Genomic DNA, 26,822 nt, shown 5'->3' with positions numbered 1-26,822 from the left:
GTGTTACGTGATAAGAAAAGTACCCACTAAACCAGTGATAACTGAAACGACTATATTGACACTCCTCCCACTGGATGACGGCCATGAGAGTGGCTGAAAGCGCAGACACGTTTTAGAAGATGAACTGTGGAGCTAAGAATTTGTTTTGTACAAACTATGTCATTGAAAAAAGGAAAAGGAAAACTCAAGGTTGTTAGATGCAATGTTTGTGGACAATGGTCAATGTATTTTATCTAATACACATAAAACACCAAATTGAAACAAGATTTCTTGAAACAACTCCGAACTGAAGGTGAGATTGGTGTGACTCAGAAACAAGGACAATAACGTGTTTGTTGCTCTCCTCAGTTTCCAATTGAGTGTGGCTGTGTTGCGTCAGTTACCCTTCAGAGATGCATCTTCCTTAATGCGCTCCTTCTCAGAGGATCCAGGGTGAATGTCTGCAACTCTGGCTGCCGGACAGCTTGTCCTCGGGTCCGTTCACACACGATCACCGGTGAGGAGACTGGAGTTCGTCCGAGACGAGTCTCTGAGAAACAATCAGTAGAAATGCGAACTCTACTGATTAACAGACACAGCATCACAACGCGGGGCTGCATTCTCATCAACAAAACCAGAGAGGAAGACTGACTTCTTTCATGGAACCTTATTCCAGATCTTCAGGCAGAATTATTGTCCTGGTCTTGATCTCATGGTGAGTTTGAAGCTGTATCCTTAAGAAAGCTATGTTTTCTGCTCAAATACATTTAAGCGCTTTTGCCTCCTTGAGTAAATGTATATTGTATAATGGTAGTGTTGGTCCATTATAGTGTTTTAACGTGTTTGTAAAATTGATATTGCTTATGTCTATAGATGCTTGTTTAGATTGTAGTTGTATAGATCGAGTGTGGTCTTCTGTGTGAAACGCGTTATTTAGCTGCTAAGTAATATATATTGTGGTAGGGAGACGGTGTGTGATTTAACACAGTTGGTGGGTTAGAGCTATTATACAGTTTATGAAATGTATAAAACATTAGGGCACTACGGTTAGCTTAATATTGTTTTATGTGTACGTTTATGTTCTTTTTTGGACAATGCGTAATATAATGATAAATATAGTAACTCTTTCTACTGTTGATATGGTATATTATATATATATATATATATTATATATATATATATATAGTGCTTTTGTTTTTGTTTATGCTCACTTATCTTTCTACCATAACAGCAAGTATAAATACATTCAAAATCCAAGGAAAGAAAAATGAAAGACTTTCAAAGTGTATTTGCACAAATATTTCCTTTTGCTTCAGTGTCTGTTATTCAAGAGTCAGAAGATAAAACAATAACGACAGACTCACCTGTGAGAACTACAGAGGAAATCCAAAGGAAGAAAGAAACAGACAAAGAAACATGTCATCACAAAGCTCACCATACAAAGAACTTTTTATAAATATGTCAACCACAAGTTATTCAGCTCTGGCCTACTTAGTAAGAATCAAGCACAAATAATCGCATTTGGCAAATGTCTGCAATTTCTCCAAAGTCGATAAAGGACGTGGAGCGAGAGACATCACTTGGAATCTGTTCAGCCGTAGAATTAAAAAGGAAATGGGCATTTTTCTCATGACCAAGCAGATGTAACTGATGGGTAATTATTCTCTATTGATCAAAAAGCCCAGAGCTGACTGAAGTTTCATCATTACCGTTTTTGTGAGGCTTCTCAGAGCAGTGAATGCGGCGCACCGCTGAGCAGCATGGGATAATTTTACCACCGTCCTAGTTTCCCTTTCTCTTTCCTCCGAGACGAGTGACCCAGCTCCTCTCGCTTCTTTCTCTCTTTCCATCCCTCCTATGACTTAATAACAGCGGCCCTGTCTAATAGCTGAAATGCTGCATTCTCCTAACCTTGGCCAGTGCTTAAAGTGACTCTTCAATCTCAAAAATAGCAAAGCAGATACATCACAGGAAGTTTCGATGGATCATGATAACCTTTTCACATCAGCCTGATACCTGCAGAGGCTTGCTATACTTTTAATGTTCAAGTTTTTGTTCCCCTCACCTGAGGAGCAGCGATGGAAAGCGCAGTGTTGGCCAGTTCTTTGTCCTGCGACTTCTCTCTTGCCAGACGAGCTGCATCTTTCACCTCCTTAAACTTTTCGGAGAACTTTTCCAAAGAGGGTGATAAAAGGGTTCAGGTAATGAATCATTAATAATGCAGCACTCATTATCCTGAGTACAGTGATTAAGGAGGTTATTAAAAATAAAGAAGATAAGTATTGAATTAGTTTTCATCAGTGATTTGAACTCTGTTGACTTTGAGCTTTACCTGGTGCAGCTGTTGCTCTGTAGCGAACCCCAGTCCGTACACAGTGTTGGCCCTGCTGTCCGCCCACTGACCGAACTTCTGGGACGTCTTGGTAAACGTCATGCTGGGTGTGACCGAGCAGTTGATGATCGCCTGTAGAAGCAGAGACAACAAATATGACCATCCCTGCACGTCTACTGTATGTAGGTCAGCAGCAGATACAATTTGAAATAAGAGAGCATGTTGTTCCTTTTTATGACATGTTGTTTTTCCAGGCCTTGAATATACCTTACTCTCATTCTAGGACTATTTAACATATATCCCTGTAGCACTTGAGGATCTATGGCATCACACAATTACAGTAAGGTGCAAAGCAAATATAAACTACTCAATTCACTTTACCCTACTCGATGCTTTACTCATACTGTAGATGAGAACAAAGTGTGGAATTATATAATTCACTTCATAGATTTAACTTTAAGGGGTACACTATTGTCTCTATTGGTTAATGAGCTAGCATGAGCTATCAGCAACTCCGGTAGCTTAATTTAACACATCATATTTTTGTTAAACCTCTCCTGCTTCCTAAATAGCAACATTGTCCAACTCTTCAACCGTAGTTTATAATGGATTTTCAGTCACAAATGTTGGGTTTCAGAATTGAGAAAGATCTTTACTAAATATATTGCACACCTGCCTGTACAAGCTGACCAATTCTCTTCATGTCGCATTAACTGATCTTAATGTGTACAATTGGTTAAGTGCCTATTTCCTTTCCCTTTAGACACTGCTTCTAGGATGTTAAGCAAATCAAAGTACCTGACAATTTCTCAGGTACAAAGGTTTAATTCATTAAATTACCTAAATTGCCTGCATTGTAAATACGGGAAAATGGTCATTTTTAACCTCAACAGACTGCGTAAACCCTTTGTGTTTACAATGTTTTCTAGAAAAGTGAAGAACTCAGGAAAAAACATCCGTGCTTATTTTGACATTTGTGAAGCATTAACCTGAACACAATTCCTCCCTTGAGACATGTTTGTTCTTTTCGAAAATCACTTTTCTGAAAATGATCAAAAACTGAAGCTCTGCCAAGACACAACCTCTTATTGTTCCAAGCAGATTCAGAGCACAGGAACATTTAAATCACATTTATGACAAAGCAGTACAGACACAAAAACAGCACATCCAACAGGTTTTCCTCAGTCACCCCGGGGCAAAAAATATATTAGACCGGATCTATTTATAAATCTTTTTACGTCATCTGAAACATTACAATAATGGATTTGAAATCCCAGAATTGAAGGGCAATAACAGATTAGGAGTTACGCTGTCTTGTCCTCCTCTTTTCTCCAACAAATGATTGGATGAACTGGTCTACATTGCTGCGCTGACATGTTTGACATAACATGTTGGACGGTGGGGACAGCGGAGAGATTATTGTGGACCCAGACACAAGTCCTGGCAGGATTGGGCTGGTGACCCCCCCCCCCCTCCGCAAAGCCTTCTGGGAATCAGAAATGTGGGTCAGACCAGAGGTGCTAAGAAGAAATCAGATAGACCCAACCCCTCCTCCTCAGCGATTGACGTGGCCCCTCCCTCATAATCTAAATCCATAGAGCTGCCAGAAAGACGCTCCAGCTGCTGATTTGTTGACGCCTACTGTGGCTTATTTCACTATATATTTCTTAACCTTGAAGATTTGTCTGGTGGAAGCACTGCTGTGGATGAGGAAAATGAATTTGAAGCTGGTTTGTTTGGCCTGTGACCGTTAGTACAAATACTGAATAGCCTCTTGAGTTGCCAAGGACACCATCTTTACTGCAACCAAACAAAATAACACTACTGTGAGAAAACCACTTAGAAATTGGGTGTTTTTTGTTGTTGAAAAATGCACATTTTAGCCCTGGATATTAAATCTACTGGAACTATTTATATTATTTTGTTAATATATCATTAGTTTCGTTGTTTTAACATTTTGGCCACATAATGAGCATTTCCCTCACCTTGGTCCCGCCCACGCTGATGATGCGGTAGACGTTACGGTTGGCATCATAGAAGAAAGACACAGTGACGGCATGTTTGCTGGCGGGGATCCAGTTCCTCTTTGTGGCGGGGTCGATCTGGAAAACATGAGCCCGGGAACTGAAGATTGGCTGCTCCCTGGAGGAGGAAGCACAGCCATGGTGATGAGGAAATTGTTTCTGTACATGGAAATGTCAAGGAGCAAAATTCGGAACATTTTAAAATCATAAAAACAAGACAAATGTCTTTGCTCATGATTTGCGTAATAAAAAACCTAAATGGTCCTCCATTAAACCCCTTACCTTTTTCTTCATTCAAACACTTAAATTGTCCTCCATTAAATCACTTAAAAAGCCCTCCATTAAAACCCATTATCATACAACTGTTCCAAGTGTGTCCCTTTTATGTTTTAAACAAGATCCTTCATTATTTTCATAACTCCACTTCTCCATCTGCCATCCAGGGACAGAGGCTGGCTTTCTCCCACACTGTTCCCTGCGTCATTCCCCATAGTGGGCTGAGACTTAGCTGGCAAATGATGTTGACTCAAAACGCTCTGAACCCTCTCTCGAGTCGGTCACCCTCCACCCTCGCTCTGCTCCTGCCAGAGATGTATCCTGGATACGAAGTAAATATATCAAAGCAACAGAGTCCCCAGTGTTGGGAGTCGGTTTAGCCAGTCATGTGGTGTGAACAGCAAGAGATCTTTCTCTCTGCTAACTCCTTTGTTCCTCTTTTCCTCAAATTATTATTTATATCAACGCAAAGGCAAAAACAAATGAAGACAAAACAACCATTTAACCGCCAACAACAGCCATTCTCACGACCCTGTGGGGCTTCACTTTGGCACAGCAGGACTTTGTGGTAAATGCTAACGCCAGCATGCTAAACTTCTCGGATTCACAATGCCCACAGGTTGATGTGTACCAGGAGCCATGTTTCTCATGTCCACCATCTTACTTTGCCTTGTTAGCATGCCAACACTTCCCTTAAAAACTGAGGCTGATGGATCAGTTTTTTAGGTATTAGGTCATAAACCAATCTATAGTAAAAATATAACCTCCTGGTGGAACTAGAAGAACAATTAGGGGGTCCCCAAAGTCAGTGGGATACATCCTCTGAGGAATAGGAATGTCTGTGCCAAAATTCATGGCAGATCTAATAGCTGTTGAGAGGTTTCAATCAATCGACCAACATTGCTAGGCCTAGAGCCAAGGCACTTATGTGGCTAACAACATCAATAATAAATAAAAACAGAAAAACACTAATGTCAATGTGATGACAGAACAAAGACCTGACTGACTATGTGCCCATGCCATCTTCACAAACACGACACACAGACAGCTCCTTACATACAGGATTGAGATGTTAGTTGTAAATGTCTTCTCTTAAATGTCTTCAAAATGAAATGTTTTGATAAAGACAATACCGACATTGATTTGACTGTTAGAAATAAAAGAAATCATGACAAGATGCTTCTGTTCTCTAAATATTCACTGTTTGTCTCCATCTCTTCTAAACATTGCATAAAAGAGGTGTAAAGTTAAAATAAAAAAGGAATAGAAACCAGGACACTTCTTTTCTATGCACCATTGTACATTGCAGCGGCTGTTCCCAATAGAACTGCATTCTTTTGGCCAGTCATTTTACATTTATATCTGACCCCATTAGTGACACACAAATCCAATAACGTTCTCTTTGTGTTTCTCTGCGCAGGGAAATCAAGGTAAAATGAAATGTTTTTTAGACTCCTACATGCACTGTGTTAAGATGTGTCTGTAATGGTGTTCATATGAATGGTGTCATTTTGATAGCTGACCCAGTCCTGTCTGATAATAATAATAATAATAAGTGTACTTCTCCTTCTCACAGTAATCCTCCCCATATTCCAACTAACCATTAACCATTATGTACAGAGGTCAACATATCCCGACTATTACACCCTGGTATGAGTATACTATACAGTTTCCAAAATACAAGATCCCACAGCTCCCATTATGCAATGTTTCTGATGCAGAGAACACATTTCACTGTGTGTGCTGTGTGCTGTGCATGTGTGACCATTAAAGAGGGTTTCATCCCTCCCAATATTATATTATTATTATTATTAAATGGCCTCATCTCTTTTCATGGTCCCCAGTTGATAAAGTTTCAGTCAAATAACAGGAGCATAGAAAAAGAAACTCTGATGACAGAAGGAGAAGGGAAAAAGCTTTTTCTGTTATTATGAAAACAAATTAAAAGTCTATACTAGTGTATATGTTTATTACATTTCTATTGTTGGAGGTCTCATTGGACATTATATTTAGGCTGACGTAATCGTAGGAGGTCGATTTATTGTGCCAATATGTCATGTATCATGTGCTGAAGGTTTTACATACCGACATGGTTGATTTATTGTTTATCAATATGTCTATAAAATTCCATGAGGGATGTGTCATGTATAAAATAACAGACACTAAAAAAACACAGCAACAATTCATTTAGTGAAATCATCAGTTCTAATGTTGACTATTTTCTCAATATTTTTGTTAAGTCTGTCACAAAATCGTAAATAAATGCTGATTAGTTTCCTAAAACACAAAAGGGCGTCTGCAAATTACTGTTTTTGTCCAAGAAGCTGTCGAAAGATATTCAGATAATCATCATATAAGACAAAGAAAAACAGCTTATCCTAAGTCATAGTCATGTTATATATAGTCATAACTGTACATATCACTTAATAATACACTTTGACCACCCATCAAACAAATTCTAACAGTTAGGTCAACCCCCTTGCCTTTAAACAACACAAAAGACGCACATTAAGATGACACTCTAAATGAAGCGTTCCCAAAGGGCAGTGGAGAAAGACTTCACACTCCAAACATCAAGTTATCCCCTCATGCTTTGACCTTGCCTCAGGTTTGGTGTTTGATGGGGTTTACCAGAGCTACATGTTCAGCTTCACAACAACTAGGAATCAAACCTGGAACCTCCTTGTTGGTTACACTATCAAGTTTGAACAGAGGATCATTGTGTGTGTGTCAACACTTGGAAATTGGTGTTGCAACACTATGGCGGTGTAAAAATAAAAACTGTGTGTGCTCATGTCTCTCAGCATGTTTTCTGCTCACTGGTCAGCCCCGACACTTCTGGAGGATGTTCAGTCCCTCGACCTTCATTCTCAGTAGACGGATGTGGCCTTCAAGGCTTAAAGGGGGTCTCTAAGCGTAACAAAGCCTGGCAGTGATTGAATGGGGGTTGCGGCTGCCCCTCATGATGAACAACTCTAATTCCTACCACAATCTGCTTTTCTGGGTCTCTCCTGTCACTGTCTGAGCTGCTCTATCTAAAATATTTTCAACAGATATGTTGTACATTAGGACAGAATTCTAAATGTAGGCATTTAGCCCCAACCCCCCAGTCTAAAGACAGGTAGTGAAACAAAACAGTTGGTGGCAGTACCTTTACACATTCATATTTAACAAATCAAAAATAAGTTGTACATTATTAGTCAATAAATTAGCAGTTTTATACATCAATGCCCTGATATGATCTCTGTGTAACCGCTCCATGGTCATTTCTTATTTACACCTGCAATAAAAGCATCTTAAGTAGAGTCATTAATGAGAATTATGGTTCAAATAATATGAAGACTCTTGGGCCAAACAGGAAAATATTACAGAAGATTATGGCTTTCATTTCACAGATTTATCTGAAAAGCCCCAGCTGAATCAGTGTTGGTAAGAAACCCCGGCGCTGCTTTAATAATAATAATAATAATAATAATAATAATAATAAATCATTACATTTATGACAGCGCTTTTCCAAGTGCTCAAAGCGCTTTACATTACTACACATATCAGACATGTAACAGTGAATACTGCGGACAATACTCACAGGAGCAAATTAAAGTAAGAATGCTTTTAGATTATGCAAGTTTCCTGAATCTTTATTCTAATAATACAATATGTTTTAATAATGAGTATTATCCTAATTATTCAAGTTAAGACAAACTTTCCCTTGTTGGGAAATCAAGAATCAATTTGTTCTAGCAACCTAAGGTCAAAAGAAATCAAATTTAGTATGGGACAAGCTTGTTCTTACCTTTCTCTGTGGTGAGGAAACATCTTAAAAGGTGGCTGTGGCTTCTTTTCTACACAGGAGAGAGTTGCAGCTTCCATTAACCCACGGTTCAAATATAATCATAAAAGGCAAGCTCTTTACTTTAACATTTCATTTTAAACCTAATTAAATAGGCAAACTCACCCCATTTCGGTGTAGACCTCTGGCGAGCCTTTGTTTTATCTCACAATAATTCCGCACTGTTCTCCCAGTCTGCTCTTTCTTTCACTCTGAGCTACAAAATGCTTTATTCTCCAGGGGGATGCTTCACCGCAAAGCGCCGCACACAGCCTGCTGCAGCCCGCAAAGTGTCCCTGCCGTAACCCGCAAAGTGTCCCTGCCGTCCGGTCCTGACCACCGGCGTCCACTGTTCACCTCTGCAGAGCCCGAGGAGTCACAACCCGGTTGAGGCAGAGCTGCTTACCCCGGCGACTGAAGTTACTGCGTTCCTGCGAGTGTCCATCTTCCGCTGGAGAACAAACAACCTCTTTGTTTCTGCCCTCCTCAGTGTTGCTCAGTTCTCTCTTCTTTGTAGTTTTACAGCTTTCTTCAAGCCGGCTGCACGCATTCAACAGTGGGACTCCGCCGACGGTCGAGTACCACCTGCTGGCTCCACAGGCTCCGAGTACCGCTACAGCTGCAGGAGGCAGGGAAACAGTGTCAACCTGCATGCAGCCAATGAGCCTGAATGGGTGCATACTGCAAACCGGATCTAGTCTGCTTCGCGCGAACCAGTTTTAAGGCTTAATGTGATATAGTCCCCGAGGAAAGTCATGACTTAAAAATACGTCCATTTAGGGGTCGGGCCTAAAGCTGTTATAAATAGTTTTTTAAATATTGAATTCATACATTTTTTAAATAGCAAGTTCGTATTTAAGAGAGCATACATGATAGTAATGAGTAAATTAGTCCTGAATAGAAAATGTATACCTCCGCCACCAGTGTATTTCTGTCAGAAGTGTGATCACCTCATTGTTTTTATTCTATTACACATTTGCGTAACATTTTCATAATTAATGTCTGCATCCGTGAGTCATGAATAATCTACTAAATCACAATGACCTTGATCTTTAACTACCAAATTCAAATCAATTCATCCTGACCTTGAGTCCAAGTAAATTTTGTGCCAAATGTGAAGATATACACTTACAGACATAATGCCTGTTACTGGCATGGAGGCTTTAACACAGAAATACAACAGTGAAGTCAAGTTGAAGAAGCAAAGAAGGGAATTTTAATCTTCCAAGAATATCAACAGGAGAATCTTAGTGAGCATTATTGTAAAAACACCATCAGTGGGCAGAAATACAAATGTTCCAAACACAAAACTTAATTTTCAGTTCAGTTGTTATCAGCAATAGGCCAAACAAATTCCTTCATTCGAAAATATAAGATGGAAAAATGAATAAACTACTTTTATTCATTAAATGAAATGCATGATAATCTTAATAGGGAGCATCTAGATAGGTTGTGAGATAAATTAAGAGTAAACTCATCTACAGAGAATATACAGAAAGAGGGAATAAATACATATTATTACAATAAAAGTTGGCCAAAGCGTTAAATATTATCAATATATAATACTGTACTGACGACATGAAACTAAACTAAATAAACCTAAAAACAATTAGAAAGTGATTATAACAAGCTTCATGGAAACATCGTCCATCTAAAAACATGTAAAATAAGACCAAACGGCACACGTAGAGCTCTGAATCAAAGTTCACTAATGTCTTTTGAAGTTATACAACTCTTGCATGATGCATAACTATATGTGACAGTTTGACATATTTCTATTAGTTCAACACTTAAAGGTGACCTATCATGCAAAATGCACTTTTGTACGTCTTTTATACATGAATATGTGTCCCAGGTGTTCCAGGGAACTCACCAAGTGTCAGAAAACACAACCCTCTATTTTCCTCCATACCCAAATCTCTTAAAAAGGGGCTGCAACGGATCTGATACAGACTGATCCAGATTTGAACACTTCTGTGACGTCACAGAAGTGGCGCTACGGCTATTGGGCCAACTCCACCAATCAGGAGGAGACAGCCACGGACATTGCCGTTCGAAAGCGCTGGAGACGCTGTAGTACATATGCCAGGCCTGTAGATGGTGCTGTTCTCACAGAATCAGCCCATGCAAAGACAGTGCGAAATTGAAAATTAAATTGAAATTGAGCGAAATGAGGAATGGCTAAAATGCATGATCTGTTTAGTATTTTGAAAAATAAAAAGTATAAATATGCCTTATATAGGTATGGTCCTACACTATATTATTCAAATATAGCATGATAGGTCCACTTTAAGGAAACCAAAGGACAGAAACAAATTGGGGAAGATGACAATGTTAAGTTTTTGACCTTGCGTCTTAATCATTTAAAGAGGTCTTTATCCCACATTTTAGGGTTACAGTGCACGTTCAACATGTAACTTTGCTAATCTGTGGGCATTTCAAAATGCTTAATATCTCTTACCATTCTGACATGGTGAAAACTATGATCACGTTTCTTTTCAACACATTTGTTTTAAGATCGGGATCGGAACCTAGAGGTTTTACTCCTCATTGGTACAGAGTAGTTATGTCTAGTATGTTAGTAGTTATGTCTAAGATGATTTATTTTCAGAGATAATCTCAATGTATGCAGTTTTTTGTTGTTGTTTCGGAGCAGGGTCTTTGCTGCCCTCTTGATTTGGCTTTTTTGATGCCTTTTGCTATAGATGCTCAAGATGATCCCTGTCTGCAAGCTTTAGTGGCTTTAGGGTCAGCAGGAAAGAATGACAGCTTAATTCAGTCATAAGTTAGGGTGTTCACTCACTCTTTAACACTAGTTTAAAGATACATTTAGAAGAGAAAAAACTAAAATGTCTCTCTTTATATAGATGTTTAGAGCCTCAGATCTGGAGACAAAGATGTTTTTCTTTTACGTTTATATCTGTAAGAGCTAAATCCCCCACTTGTTCCTTCCAGACCGCCTCGAGAAAGCCCTGCCTTGAAAGACGGCTACTACACTAGCTTACATCACTGAATACCTCAATGAATACAGCTTTTATTTTAGAACAGTTTCCAACTCAAAGCTGAGAAAGAAAAGCAAATGATCCGTTGTTAAGTAATCCTCAAATTTCATTGGAACTCTTTGAGGCACGACAAGCACTTTTCAGTTCACTTGAGAAGCCAGACAGTGTTTTCACACTCATCTCTCCTGGATGCTTCGATGTTAAATATTTAGAGCCTCAATTCAAGCTTTGAGTTTAAAAAAGTTGCCATAACAACTGCTTCAAGAGCTGTGTCCCCTTTTGTCTTCTCTCTCCAAGCTACAGAAGACGTCCTGTTGAGTTAGCTTGGAGGACATTTGTGAGAGACACTTTTCCTCCATCTTTCTCAGCTTTTGGAGCAAGATTCCTAACCTCTACTGCCTGAAGATCTCAGAGGGTTCAGGGACTCGCGAGGGACAAGATGAACTCAGTCGCCCCCCATTCCCGCCTACAGAATCGTTGGGACCTCCACCCTCCTTGACCTGTCGAATGTATTGCTTCTCCGACTGCGCTGCGCCGACAACGACAGCTCTCTCCTTCGCCATGTCCTTGCGTGTGAGCAGCAGTGCCTTCTCTCCTCGTCTCTAGCTCGCTTCCTGTCCAGCTCCAATCCCATGTTTTCTCTCACACTTGTGATTCGTTGGTTTCTCACGGTTTCTCTCCTGTTACTTTCACACAGTGGTGCTTCGGTTGTAGCAGTGGAAAACGGGTATCCATGTTTGTTCTTTTTTGTTATTACCCAGATTAAAATACCATTGAACTAAGCTTCACACAGGCCTAGCTCTTTACCAGCAACCTGTGAGACAAATACAAAAAACAAACACGTTAATACTTGTTTTAGGAAATATTCAGTTGTCATTTAAGAAATAAACAGATAAACCCTTTATTTAAAAGAATAGTGAGAGCAGAGAGTTCAATAAGAAAGTCAATACCAATCACATCCATATAGTAGATATAAGGCTGGAGTTAGCAGGCAGTTAGCTTAGCACAAAGACTGAAATCTGGGGAATGCTAGCTAGTTAGGTAACAAAATCCACCCACCAGTTATCTACATGCTATGTCACATATATTAAATATGTATAAACTATTTATTTGTCAGATGCAGTGACTTCTTAAAGTCTTCAATGCGAAGCTGCCAACAAGCAAAGAAACTCCAGCAAGTTACTGGCCTCTGCCAAGAAATAGTCTGCCATCATTGAGCAACTGTTGTTTTTACACTTTTTCTACAGGTTTAAGTGGCAACAACTCCCCCTGCCATCTAAGGTATCCAAGTATACATTTTGTTGGATCTGCTGTCACAAAGTCATATTGTGATTATTGCAGCAACACAGGACTCACTGCTTCAAGACTTAATTTTACCAGAACATACCCTGTGGCAGACTGAATTGCATAGTGAGGATTATAGGGAATCAACTAAGATGGTGATAGTGTCATCAGTTTATAGCCATTACATTGTGTAATCAACATTTACTTCATTATGGCAAAAACTTGTCTATTGCGTCTTTAACTCAAGGAAGTGAATTGGCTCTTTTCTCTCGAAAATATCAAACTATTAATTTCCTTTCATTGAAACATCTTAGTTTAGTCACAGTGGAATTACTTACAGTCTAGTACTGGGACAGTCCAGTCACACCGTGTTGGTAGGCCCGCTCCCCCTGGTAGGTGGAGTCCTGGGACAACGCCACATCAATCTGGGATTTGAACTCGTCTCCTAGGTAACTGTCCTATAATGGGAAAAAAAACAAAAAGTTAAAAAGAGGCCAGGCAAAAGTTACGCCTTAATTTCTTTCCAGGCAGAAAAGCAGCAAGTGGTTTGGACAAGATGAAGACGTCTTTGCTTAAAGGGGAAACCTGGACACACACTTGGAATATATGTGCAAACAGACCCGGCAGTAATACAAAGAACTGGCTTCAGAAAGTGCACATCATAAATCTACTAAATACTGACTTTATAATTTAGATGTTTTCACAATAGATGGCAGTTCAGTGATCGAACCTGAGAGAGTTCAGGCTGTGAGAGCCCGGGCTGGCTCATCTGAGAGGGCTGGCTCATGTTGATGTAGCCCTGCGTCAGCGGGCCCTGGGAGAACGACTGGGAGCCCAGGTCCTGGCTGGCCTGGCTGCCGCTCATGTGGCCTCCATGCCGGTCTGTTCCTCCATTCCCTCCGCTGTGGTTCCCCATGTTGCCGCGGTTTCTTTGACGGCCACCTCGATTCCCGCCTCCACCGCCTGCCTTGCCTTTCATTCCACCACCACGACCTGAAGGCAGGATATTTGTGTTATAAGTGTTCCATAGCACCAAGGGCCTTTTAAGCATGCCACACTTAGCTACAGCTTGATGTCTCATTCACCTGCTGAGGGCCCATTGACCTGCCCCATGTACCCAGGTGGAGGTATGGGGGGCATCACAAGGTTGAAGGGGATGGGGATGTTCAGGGAATTCATGGGATTGGGGCCGGTGCCAATCATACCAATTTGGTCGTGGGTCTGGAAATACATATTGGATGAACGTCCTGTTGAGGAAAGCAGTACGGGTTAATATTACTTCCTTTTAAATCTAAAACATGGCTCTTGTTTTTGTATTTGAAATGCTTAAGCAATCACATTCAACATGTTTGCAATTGGTTAATTAGTATTTTTCTAACATTCAAAAATAATGATTGGTATTTGGTTAACAGTTTCTCACCGTTGCTGCGGTCATAAGCAGATCCAGGAATGAGAGCCTCCCTGGCATCATACATGGCTGTGCTCATGAATCGTCCCCCCTGCAAAAAATAAAAACGCCATTTTAAATTAGTTTTTAGGACATGTCTCATCATCTCTGCATGAACACTGATTTATTACCCCGTTTATTTAGACTTGTCCTATCTGCATGAGTAAATGAATGCATCTTAAATCCTGCACATGCCCCACCGGAAAACAACAGTTTCATGACCCAGTGAAGAAACCCTGATGGCAGCGTTAGATTTATTCTCTGTTTAATACACACACTAAACTCACAGGGTTGATGGTGTTGACAAGCTTGCGGGGCTTGCTGAATTGCATGAGGCTCTCCCTCAGGTTGTTCAGGGGCCCCTCGACCAGGACCTTCTGCTCCTTGTAGTAATTCAACAGGTGGTTCCACAGAGGCTGCTTCGACAGGGCCTTTGGGTTTCCCACAATTATCACACCATACCTACGTGACATTAGCAGAAGACTTAATGATAAGAAACAGATGCGTAGGAATAACTGTGACAACATCAACATATCAAAAATAATCAAACGAGTATAAAAATGGAGTAAATAGAAAATGTTTAGAGTAGAAAAACCTTTATGATATTACACAAAGATCCTCTGTGTTCGTTTACCTGGCCCTAGTGAGTGCCACGTTGAGACGTCGGGGATCATTGAGGAAGCCGATGCCCTGGTGCTCATTGGCCCTCACACAGGAGAGGATGATGAAGTCCTTCTCTCTGCCTTGAAAGGCATCCACACTGGCTATCTCCACCTCCTACAGGGAGAATAAAGCATGGTCAGTGGCAAACTGATGATCAGGACAATCATTTACAGAATTAAAGAAAATTGGCTGTGCTTTCTTCACACATATTACAATTTTAATGAAAATGGCCACAAACTATAGGATTTTGGAGCCACTTCCACATCTCTTAGTCTAATGATGATGATGGGGATGAAGGTGATGATACTTTATTATCAGATCAAATCTGAAACGTTTCTTGCATCACAGCAGCTACATTTGTAACAACAACAAAGAAAAGAAACAAGGAAAATTAAAAATCAACATAACATTTCAATAATGGAATGACAACATAGTAATCTCATAAGGGGTGTTACGATCAAGAATTACATATGTATCTGGCACGCTTAAAAAACAGCTGTCGCCTACTTACAATGGCACACTTCTTTTCACTATTTACTTGATACAAACACTGAAGGTCCTCCATTGAGTTGAGAAGCTTAAATCATAGAACCATAACTTTGAGAAAGGCTATTCATTAGAAAAACGTAACATTAAATGGCTGGTCCTACAAACACACTCATGGTAGTGCAGGGGTGTCACATAGTGGAGGGTCTTGTTGTCAGGAAATAAACCCCAGCATGTAGAGAGCGCATACACCCAAACACAGACTTTCTTCTAGCAAATCATGAAGTCAATCAGAGAATCAACATTATGACGACCTGCTGCTGGCTTCTTCTCTATCAATAGAAATTGGAGCTCAGCAAGTATTTGGCAAACCTTGGCTAGTATTCAGGCTTGCACTGCTCTTGCATACTTTTCCATAAACAAACACTTTTTATTATCGCTTGCATGCAGACCTAAATGCTTTATCTTATTCTGATGAATTCCACTACATAACATTTAAACTGAAAACTTATTTGCAGCTTTACCTGGTAGAGTTTGGTATGGAGGGAGCCGCTGAACTGCATGTACTGAACCAGGTAGGACCTCTGACCCTCGTAGGGCGTAATGATGCCGATCTGATTGGGTTTGGCTCCAGCCTTCAGTAACCTGGTGGTTATTTTCTCCACATTCGCTGCCTCAGTCCTGCGTAGACAAGTATGGTAAATACATGACAAATGCGTGACTAAAACATTATAGAGTGTGATATGTACTATGTTTTACAACAACGTTTTCTGAACATCCAAGTCATTTTAGTGGCTACATGTGGATCAGTCAAGGGTTAAATTGACTCGTGAAAATTAACATTATAGATATCTATATATAGTCCGGCAGTGGCTCAGTCAGCAGGGGCTTGGACTGGGGGCTGTATAACCTTTAGAACCTGCCGGTTCAAGTCCCCGACCAGACCTAAAATATGGAGTGTGGACTTCTACTTGGAGAGGTCCCAGTTCACCTCCTGCCCTGCCGTGGTGCCCTTGAGCAAGGCACCGGACATCCCCCTTCCCCCCTCACTCCCATTGCTCCCCGGCGCTGTACAATAGCTGCCCACTGCTCCTAGTACTACACTCCTGGTACTAGGATGGGTTAAATGCAGAGAACAAATGTCACTGTGTGTGTTGTGTGCTCTGCATGTGTGACCATTAAAGAGGGTTTCATCCCTCTCAATTCTATTCTATCTGGTCAACACAATGAGAAAGTGTAACCTGTTGAGATAGGATGTTCCAGAGCTGGCTATTTCCTCCTGGCCTTGGGTCACATAGAAGAACATGGGCTTGTCGGGCTGCGGCCACTGGAAGTCAAAGCCTTTCTTCACTCGGTCCGCTGTAGAAGAAACAAACAATCCGATGAGAATAAGGACAAGTGCAGCATATATACAACAAGATAAATAAGTCTGCCAGCCCCCACCTTTCACAAAAAACTATTTCCGTGGTCTCACAGGGTTACTGGGCAAAAGAGGTCATAGGGTTTGAGGAAAAAATTCAAGTACATGTCTGGGAGCAGCATCATATGACTTTAGAGCATTTAGCTGCACACTGAAGCCTGAGAACGATTTTAAGTGCCATTTAAAAAGGCAGTTAAGGATATGCCGAGTAAAAACATTTAAGATTACACTAGATAACTTTTACATTAGGATAGATGAAGACTTACAGGAAGAGAGAGGAGACAGCACACAGCAAAAGGGCCACAGGTCGTAAATGAACCAAAAACAAATAGCTTTGTAAAATGTTTATTTTCCATCTTACCCGCAGTGACTCCGTTCTGCAGAGAGCCCTCGTAGAAGATGTTGGATGGAAAGGCGCTGAGGGCCGGGTGCATGCGGTACTGGACCTGCAGGCGGATTGGCCGGATCCCCAAAACCACCAGACGCTCAAACAGAGACTGGGACAGACCGGCTTTAGCCGCCTTCTTACACATCACCACCGGGCCCAGCTGGCAGTGATCACCCACCAGAATCAACTACGGAACAAAAGTCATTAAGACAAAATAAATAAATGTGGTCCTCACAATTGGGAAAGACAGAGCTTTAAGCAGACAGGTTTACTTTCTCTCATGAAGACCCTACCTGTTTGGCGCCCAGGACGACGGGCACCATGCACTCTGGTTCGGTGGCCTGGGTGCTCTCATCGATCAGGATCGAGCGGAACTGCATTTTGGCCAGACGAGGATCCCCCGCCCCAACACAGGTGCAGCAGATCACATCGGCATTCTGGGAAAAGAGGGAAGCGATAAAGAAGAAATATTAATGAACTTTCTGCAACACTTTTCTAAGTCTTTTTGATTCTTGAGATTTCTAGAATCCATTACCATGACACACTCTTTTCAGTAGGCCTGAACTGATTAGCCTAAAAAACATATGCCACTTGAAAATCACTATTAAATGTGAAAGGGCTGTACTAACTCCATACTTACACACATTTACAAGCTCCTATCACCACTGGAATATATCTAAATTTGAATGTTAACATTATGAATGAGGCTTCAAACTTTTAAACTACAAAACTAAAATAGCCATGTAGTGTCACAAACAGTCAGTAGTAGGTATTGCATAAGACCATTCTTCATACCATGAGCAGTTCCCTCTCGGCGGTGCGTCTCAGAGCTCTGTAGCGCTTCTCGTCTGAGGATGACAGCTCTCCAGTCTCGTCCTTCAGCTGCTGCAGCTTCTGAAGTTCTGGCATGCTGCATAAATGATAACTCATAAGTTCATAACCATGCCTGTGAGCAGATGTTACCATTACTCCAATAATTATCATATTTGTACTTCCTGGATTCACATTTGTTGCTACAAAACATGAACACATTTGTCTCTAACAGGACTTGTATGATATGATACTGCTTAGCAACAACATGCTTTTAATGTTATCAAATATAATTGTTTCGATACTAGTTCTGTTTTTCAAAGACACATTTTTTAAGACTGATGGTGTGTGTATACAAGTATAAATCTGATACTTGTACTCGCAATTAACCACACACAGGTTTTTGTATTGATCAAAGCCAGTAGTGTGTTACCTGTCCATGTTGCGGGTCTGGTTGTGCAGAGCCAGGAAGGACACAGGCGAGTCAATGGCTTCCCTGCTCTTGGCACACAGCCTCACCACCTTCAGGCCCGTCTGGTGGATCTTTTCCGTCAGCTGGTCGACCGCAATGTTGCTGGGAGCACACACCAGCACTGGCCTGCAGGAACAAAAGTCACAACGCGGTCTTAGGGGGCAAAACTAAAAGCCAAGATATTCTTGGAGAATAGTTTAGGCAGACTGTCCAAAAAACAAAACAGTTTGGCTCTCCTGTTTTTCACACACAATTCAACAATGATCATTCAACAACCTCAATAAAAGCTTCAAATGTAAATAAAATGCATTGGGTACAGACCATTTAAATAAAAACATTAAAACCAAATACTCATTTTATAACCAAGGAGATGGGTATTATTTCTGATAACACCAGCCCTCAGATCAAAAACACAGACAAAGCAGTAAAATACTTCTCCATGTGTCTTACCCGTTGCCCTGTCTGGCCAGGTGGTAGACGACAGTGGCAGAGGTGACCGTCTTCCCCGTGCCAGGAGGACCCTGGATCAGACTGAGAGGACGCTGCAGCACCGTCTTCACTGCGTACACCTGCATCACAACAGCCAAGACACAAAGGATTCATACAGTAGCTATATGAATAGTTGCATTCCTTGAATTTTGGGAAGCACTTGAGGAATAGGAGTGAACTGTGCATGGTATCTGTCATGTTGTTTATGTGGTCTGTAACTTTCCCGTTTATATATTAAAACAGTTTCTCCCCCCGTCCCTCCAACTCACCTGTGAGTGGTTGAGGTCGGGCAGGCCTTGAGCAGTGAAGCGTTTGGGCAGCTGGCACTTGATCACCACGTCCTCTACCTCGTGTCCCAGCAGCTTGTGGTAGATGTAACCAGACACTGAAGTCTCGTCCACAGCAAACATCTTCAGGGCACTCTGCATCCTGGGTGATGAAGACAGGAATATAAACATCAAGTTGTTTGCTGGATCCAAAAAAAGACTTGTCATTCAGTGGAAAAGCTTTGCAGAAACGAACTGCCCAGAATGAGTCATTGAAAACATTAAGGTAGTAATTTACTTTTTCCAAAAATAAAACATTTCATAAACAATGGCGTCAAATATTCAAGTAAATACAGGGCAAAGTGACTCATTGCACGTTAAAAGTTAGACTTCATAGACTAGTGAAATGCAAAAAGCATTTAAAAGCCACCTTCCACTGAATATGCATAAACAATTGCATACAAATAAACAGGAAATGAATATGTAGTCTCTTGATTGTATGAACACTCTGGCTCCTACTTTAACCAAATGACTCAACTGATACATAAAGCTAAGCTTCAAGTCTTGCATCAACATTTATCACAGCAAGGTGTGTGTGGGTTTTTTTCTGAATACCTGTCAAAGGAAGTGGACTTCCACACAAAGTCGACCTGAAAGTTGTGAGGGATCTCCACTGGAGCGCCGGCACTGCTCCTGAGCTCTATGGCAATCTCATCACCATAGTCTGGGACAGAAGGTCAAGGAAGAGGTAAACATAGTACTGCTACACAAAGAGTTAATGAACAATACCAATTACGCATGTGTTACTGAATGATATTTCAAGCTCTCTTAACGGGTCTTAGCATTTTTCATTTAATCAAAAACCAGATTAACATTGTCAACAGGACTTTTAGGTGGAATTGTAGACACTTTTCAAAGTGAAATCAAGAAATGTTGGATATATGCACCAACAACTGGTCTAATTCTGTCTCTTTTCTTATTGTTGGAGTAATGCACCTATTAATTAACAAGTGACAAGCTGTTTAATCACTTTCAAAATAAAGAATCTGTTTAAAAAACAACTCGTGACTAGAGAAAGGCATGTTTGAGGGCGTTGTTGTAGTTTCCCACTGCTGTCACTAGATGTTACTAAAGACTAATTTTACTGATAATTAAGTTGAGCTTCACTTTAATGCACTAAGAGACCTTTCTTCCTGTGACACTCTTGCAAAAGTGATACATGTGATATTTTCAGATGAAATAGATAAATGTGGTTAAATACAGTATATTATTATATCGTAACAGTTATAAGGATACTATCGGGGACTTTGATGACATGTCCGATGCCTTTCCACGGAGGGGCCAGATCCCCTTTGTACCTCAGGCAGATTTCATCTCCCTGCATCAGTCGCATATCTACAGGGTGAGATGGACAAAAAAGCAAACGCCATTAAGTACACATTACTGCTTGGAGTAAAGGCAAAATGATGTAATAAAATACAAAAACACACCATAGCCATATATACATATATTTAAATAACATTGGATTGTCTGTTTTTTGTAACTAATTTAAAATAACATTACAAATATTCATTTTAAACAAAACATGATGACAACAATGTAAACATTTGACGCAAAGATACAAACACATACCCGAGTCCGTCTTGGGAATAGTGAAATAAGCAATCCTCTTTTTATTCAAGCCCAAGTCCCATCTTACTGTTATGCTGTCTTGAGTCTGTTAGGAAGCAACGTTTCTGTTAACTGAAACCAAGTATTTCACAATGCATCTATGAACTAAAACACAGTAGAAACGAGTCATTTCATCACCATCAACTAATTATAAATTAAACTCATCTAAATCAGTTTGTCCATTCATTGATTAGAAGTTAAAAAAGGTATCATTCCAAATTGTTACTTTAGGTGTTTATTATAACATACATGTAACAAATATGTTCTGAATAATAAATGTTCTCTTTTTTTTTTTTTCAACCTGAGACTCTTTCAGTTTCTTATCATAGTCGGCCTCCAGCTTCACAAGAGGACCAAAGATGTTCTGGTACTGGTAGGCGTCCTCATATCGGAGCAGCACATGTTGGGGCTCCTCGTCCACGCCGGGCTTCTCCAGGTCCTCCAAGGTCGCAGTGGGATTTTCCTGCCGGACGGACGGGGACACGGGCACACACACACACACACACACACACACACACACACACACACACACACACACACACACACACACACACACACACACACACACACACACACACACACACACAGTCCTTTTTATAAAGACATTTTGAAATGTTTTGACATGTTTTGACAGGAGGCTGCATTCCATTTAGCCGCTTCAGTTTGAGAGCCCTGGTGTTGTGAATGCTCGCTCACTTTGACAGTCTACTGGGGAAAAAAGCATCACAGGCAGTGAAACCGAAAGAAAATTATCAGTAAACCTGCAATAAAGTTATTTGCATCACACCCAACGATATGACTTTATCTGGTTAACTTTAAAGATAAGCCCAACCCACGCTCAGAGATATGTGCCTTCAGAATATTGACATAGTGAATGTAATGGCGGGTGTGTGCCACCGCAGGTCCTTTACATACCTTCCAGAGCTCCTCCAGCTTGTTGATCTGCTGGGCGGTGATCTGACGGGCCCTGAGCTGCTCCTGCTCCGAGGGGATCTTCACCAGCCAGGACAGGAAGCAGCGGTCCTGGATGAGAGGCTGCCACTGAGAGCTGTCCCAGTTGATGTCCTTCAGGCTGCTCTGGCTGGCACATGGCTGCCTGGGTCACAACCAAAGAAGAAATGTCATACAATCACATTTGGAATTTTCTTTTATTTCCCCAAGGAAGGTCAGTTTGCATGGCCAGGGACATAAAGACCCCACTTTGTTTATTTTACGGGCTTTTAATTTTACCTTGAGTATGTTTTGATCATAATTATTTATGCTTAGATAGATCCACTTCGCTTAACCCTAATGTGAGAAGCAAAAATTAAGTTAATAAGTTTCTTTTCAAGTATTACAATGATATTGTAGATGAAACACAAATATTCTGTGCAAAATTGTGCATTTTTCTAAGGACTAAAAGCAAATAAGCATTTCTATAAACTTGGAAGACTTTGTACCAACCCTGTTCAAGCAACCTTACCTGCACAATAGCACCACCACAGAGTCGGCCTTGGCAGGGATGAAGCCCAACAGGAAGACATTGCGACAGCCACAGTTGTAGCACTCCAGCACAGTTTCCCCCAGAGGGCCATCTTTATGCAGGGTCACCTCCTTGGACTTTGCTCTCACCAGGTGGTTTACAATGTGGCTAAAAGTATAACGAATGACAATGAATGCATCATAGGGAGGAAATTCAAAACACTGCAGTCTTGTATGGGATTAGGGTGTACTGTACAATACTTATGTGCCATTCTTCATTTTATTTAGACACAAATTAAGCATGACTGCATAGAACTACAGGAGAAAAAGTCATTAATTAATAATGCAATTTTGCAAATGTTTGTTTATACAGCTTTTAATATAGAAATACTAACATACAGCTGATAGAAACACAAGTTCTACAAACGTTTAAGTAATTGTGGGGGTTCATAAGAATGCCCAAATGTGTCACTATGTATTTATTGCGCAGAGCTCTCCACCTGCAGTCTAGTGGCAGAACTATCAGAGCAAAAAATGGCAAAAGCTGCTTCAATTGTAAAGGACACAAAAATGTATTAAGGCTGATTCAAAGGAGGAGGACAACATAAAAAATGACTTTGAATTTAGAATTATAAATCCTATTTGCCTTCGATAACTTAAATGCATTTAAATTAGCCCTTTGAATTAAATAAACATTATTCCCTTAAATTTACCTACCGAGACGTTTATAATAGTGGGTGTGAACACCTCCTGTGATGATATTGTAGTATACTATACTGTAAAATGATCCTCGCTGTAGTCTTTCAGATAAGTCCACCAACAGAGAGTCAATAATAACCTAGTTTACACTGCGTGTGTCTTACCTGCCGGATGTGTTTCCCCGGCCGTTGCAGAACCACTTCTTGCTGGTGTTGCAGTAGACCACACAGGCTGGATCATGAATACCACAGTAACTAAAACAGAAGGGGGCCAACATTGAAAAAAGAAACACAAAACATGAAAGTTAAGTTCATGGGCCAGCTTACAATGTATGTCAAAAAACAAAACAAGAAAAATAACCACGACGTGTCAAAAATGATCAAAATGGTCTCATTTAAATGACACTGCTACTTGAGTGTTGTAAACTAATGCTTTATCGATGAAAGTAAAGTGATGCAACAATCCATCCTAACATCTTGAAGAGGTCTAGAGCAATGACACAATAAAACAATTTCTAACTTACTTATTTGACTTTTATCCATTTTTGGGAACAACAACTTAGAGAGACTCTGTAACTGATCGTATTGGTTTTTATATTGCATACTGAATATGTACATTAATGAAAGCTCAAGCAATAAATCACCTTGGATGATATATTGCAAACATACACTGATTGCAGTAGATCTGTATTGCCAGTACGGATTTGCAAAGGATACAAAATATATAAAAAATACTATAGTTTGTACAGGAAGAAAGTAATGTCAGGTTTATTTTTTTGTCCAGCACTTTTATTGATTGCAATTATGAAACCAAATAAGGCACATTGTAAAAGATGTCTTTTAGGTAATGAGTTGTGTAAGAAAATAAATAATCACAAATTAGATTTTGTCAAAACTCTCAAATATCAGTTTTGGCTTCACAGCTTTTATCTTTGAGTGTTGTGAGCTTTTGTAAAACTCTTCCTCTTAATCTTAGAGAATTTATGTAACCGGTTCGTATGCATATTCTAATTAATATGACACTTGAAACTTTGTACAATAACCAGTTAAACAGCAAAGACTCTAGCTGCATACCTAATACACAAGCTGTATGTTGCTGACGGATATCAAAGATTTTATACAAATATTGAAAAGCAGAGGGTGACTAAAAAAAGCGAAGCTGTCATTCTCTGTCCAACAAACTGTGTTTTGATTGTCAAACTTCAATATGACAACATTTGAATTTGCTACTCATCTATTGGTGAAAGGTATGGTAATTCATCACTTTTTTCACAGACAAAGCTAGTCAACTGAGAATGTCTGGGTTGTCAGACATTCTCTACAGTAATGATTTGGCACAGCGAAACTAAGGGCTGACAGCCAACTTGTTAGTGAGAGAGTATACAGGCTGTGAGTATGAGAAGGGCTGCAGCGCTCAACATTGTGTAACAAATATAGTAATCAACCACTTGTTGACATAAACATGATACAAGATGTACAGATTATTTGGATCATGTGCCATCTGTAAAGTGTGTGAATGAGTGCCTGTAGAGTTGAAAAGATGTTTGTTCAGCGGTTGAGAACAAGGGAGAAGTATTTGCTTGGAATGTGCTCAAAAGTAACCATTTTATTTAAAAGAAATTACATTTGAAAAGTAGAATTTATTTTCAGACATTTATGTCAACAAAACTGCTACGACCTACTGAGACTCAATTTGTTATAAAAGGTGTTGCTGAACCATATAGAGTAATATCAAATAAAAACACCCAGCAAATAATGATGAAAATAAACAGAAAATGAAACATGAAAAACATTACAAGTGATTATGTTCTACTGTGATGTGTCACATTAGTGTTTACCTGCAGGCATGTATTGGAAGATCTTTGGTGTAGTACGCGTCCTCCTCATCCTCCTCAAAGTTCAACTCTGCCAGCAGCTGACCGACTTTTAACACTGGGTCGTCTCCATTCTGTAGCAGGCCATCAAGGCCATTAACCTGAGGAGACAGAGATATCATATTATAACTATGAATTAGACTTAATTTCGACAGGGGATAAAATGACATAAGAAAGAACTGTATTAATCCTGAAGGAAATGATTGTGCCATAAAATGCTCAAAACTTAGGCTACATCATAAGAATAAAAACTAAGAAATGGAAGTGTATAAAAAGTAATAATAACAATGCCTGACAATTAGTGAGTAATAGAATAAACTCAAATATATATTTAACACATGATACCTGAAGTAATATTGGAAAATTACATTTAAAAACATTTTACCAATAATAATAAATATGATAGGCCCCTATTGACAATTACAAAAAAATGTAACATCACAAAAAGACAACAAATGTAAAACTAAAGAGCTAAGGAGATATATAAAGCATTTTATGGTCATTTATTTCAGTGTTGGTGGCTGTCACGTCAACAGACGGTTTGTTGACAGTTATATCACACTGACTGTATCCAACTAAATGCATCTACCACTCTCTGTAATCGCTGAAGTATTTAGTGCATGCATATAAGAGCTAATAAGCATACAAACGGACATGAATCGTATCTGCTACATTAGCAAACCCCAGTCAATCTTGGTTTGGATACCATTAAAGTGCTGCATTGACAAACTAGCTGTCAGACTGCTAACTGTGTAGGGTAGCTAGCATGCTAGCGGGATAAAAGCATGGTAACAGATGGAAGGCGTTACCACTACCCAGCGGTGTTGTCAGCTAACGTTAGCGTAGTTGTCAACACAGAAGAAGAGACGTTTTGACACCGAGATGCCACCAATAGCCTCATGCACCTGGTTTTCCAGCTGACTCTGGGTTTGGCCTTGGGTCTGGCTCGGCAGGGTGAAGTCGGTGAAGTCGTACTCGGAGCTCAGGGTGTCCGCTCCCAGCAGCTCGCCCTCCTCGGTGTCCAGGAACGTTAGAGTCTGCGAGCTCGGCCCGTACGCCTCGACACTCATGTTTTTACCTTTTTAATAAACACAATTTTCCCCCAAACGGTTGCTATTCCAGTAAAAAAGAATGAATGACTGAGACACAGTGCTGCTGAAATTATAAAATACTGGTGGTAAGAGAACCTGGACTACGGCTGCATTCCGTTTGCATCCCCTCACGTTTACTCTCCTCCCTCACGCCCACTTGTCTCCTACAGTAAGTCACCCGCAAGAAAGGAGGCAAGGAGACATACGTGAGCAGAATTGAATGTGCCACTTTTATTTCTGAAAGCCCTCTCTGTCATTAAATGTGTCTAATTCATAATTGTTTGCCTTTTAACTCACGGAATTATAGATCCAAACCTTTATGATTAATTCAATTATGAATTACAGTTGGATATATATATAAAGTATGCATGTTTCTTTATTTCCATATTTATTGGTATAAAAAAATCCCATATTTTGTACGTCCTTATTTCTATTTTTCTCAAGTATTTCTGATTCTGATAACCAGAAAGTAATAACAGGGCACCACACGAGGGAGTTGTGTCAAAGAGATTTCATCTAATTTAATTAAATCCTTTTCACATTCATTCACATTATATTTTATTTGCTCTGTGAAAAAGGAAAAGAGTTAGAAAATAGAAGGTCATCTAATTGAAGTTGAATAATATAATATTTTATAGTCGTGTACCTGGTGTTAACAAAGATTAACTTTCCTAAACTGAATATAATGAAATATTTTATTTCAGTGTATATACACAACATATAAAATGATTGAATATGAAAGATAATTCAGTAGACATGCCACCATAAATCATCCCATATACATGTGTAAGAGCTAAAACAAAATGCAATGGAAGGAAAAGATAGATCAATATAAGCAGAGGCAATCTTTATTTCCCATT

The 26,822-nt window shown here is 40.0% G+C and overlaps 2 protein-coding genes across 2 annotated transcripts in view; both read right to left on the bottom strand.

Moving 5' to 3' along the window:
* Positions 1 to 9,141, bottom strand: part of LOC104944876 (homer protein homolog 3-like) — an 18,468-nt gene extending 9,327 nt beyond the window's left edge. The window contains exons 1-7 of the mRNA XM_010770463.1: positions 8,567 to 9,141; positions 8,405 to 8,453; positions 4,297 to 4,453; positions 2,312 to 2,443; positions 2,045 to 2,149; positions 1,344 to 1,352; positions 495 to 529 (exon numbers count right to left, since the gene is read on the bottom strand). Of these exons, the coding sequence (XP_010768765.1) occupies positions 495 to 529; positions 1,344 to 1,352; positions 2,045 to 2,149; positions 2,312 to 2,443; positions 4,297 to 4,453; positions 8,405 to 8,427 (461 nt within the window). The 5' untranslated portion in view covers positions 8,428 to 8,453; positions 8,567 to 9,141. The remainder of the gene's footprint in view (positions 1 to 494; positions 530 to 1,343; positions 1,353 to 2,044; positions 2,150 to 2,311; positions 2,444 to 4,296; positions 4,454 to 8,404; positions 8,454 to 8,566) is intronic.
* Positions 9,142 to 12,099: 2,958 nt separating this feature from the next.
* On the bottom strand, positions 12,100 to 26,096 carry upf1 (UPF1 RNA helicase and ATPase). Its single transcript, XM_010770423.1, has 24 exons — positions 25,777 to 26,096; positions 24,836 to 24,972; positions 23,163 to 23,252; positions 22,301 to 22,468; positions 21,754 to 21,934; positions 21,140 to 21,301; positions 20,800 to 20,884; positions 20,464 to 20,562; positions 19,783 to 19,891; positions 19,171 to 19,330; positions 18,863 to 18,981; positions 18,374 to 18,538; positions 17,926 to 18,040; positions 17,424 to 17,567; positions 17,104 to 17,317; positions 16,564 to 16,681; positions 15,847 to 16,003; positions 14,808 to 14,950; positions 14,461 to 14,635; positions 14,147 to 14,225; positions 13,812 to 13,973; positions 13,457 to 13,719; positions 13,065 to 13,184; positions 12,100 to 12,256 (listed from the first exon to the last, which is right to left on the bottom strand). The coding sequence occupies exons 1-23, from the start codon at positions 25,939 to 25,941 to the stop codon at positions 13,068 to 13,070; spliced, it is 3,327 nt and encodes a 1,108-aa protein (XP_010768725.1). The 5' UTR covers positions 25,942 to 26,096; the 3' UTR covers positions 12,100 to 12,256; positions 13,065 to 13,067.
* Positions 26,097 to 26,822: the final 726 nt, after the last annotated feature.

Source organism: Notothenia coriiceps, unplaced genomic scaffold (genome assembly GCF_000735185.1).
Source record: "Notothenia coriiceps isolate Sejong01 unplaced genomic scaffold, NC01 NC01_scaffold00008957, whole genome shotgun sequence".
Classification (NCBI taxonomy): domain Eukaryota; kingdom Metazoa; phylum Chordata; class Actinopteri; order Perciformes; family Nototheniidae; genus Notothenia; species Notothenia coriiceps.
This window is presented reverse-complemented; position numbering and strand designations above follow the sequence as displayed.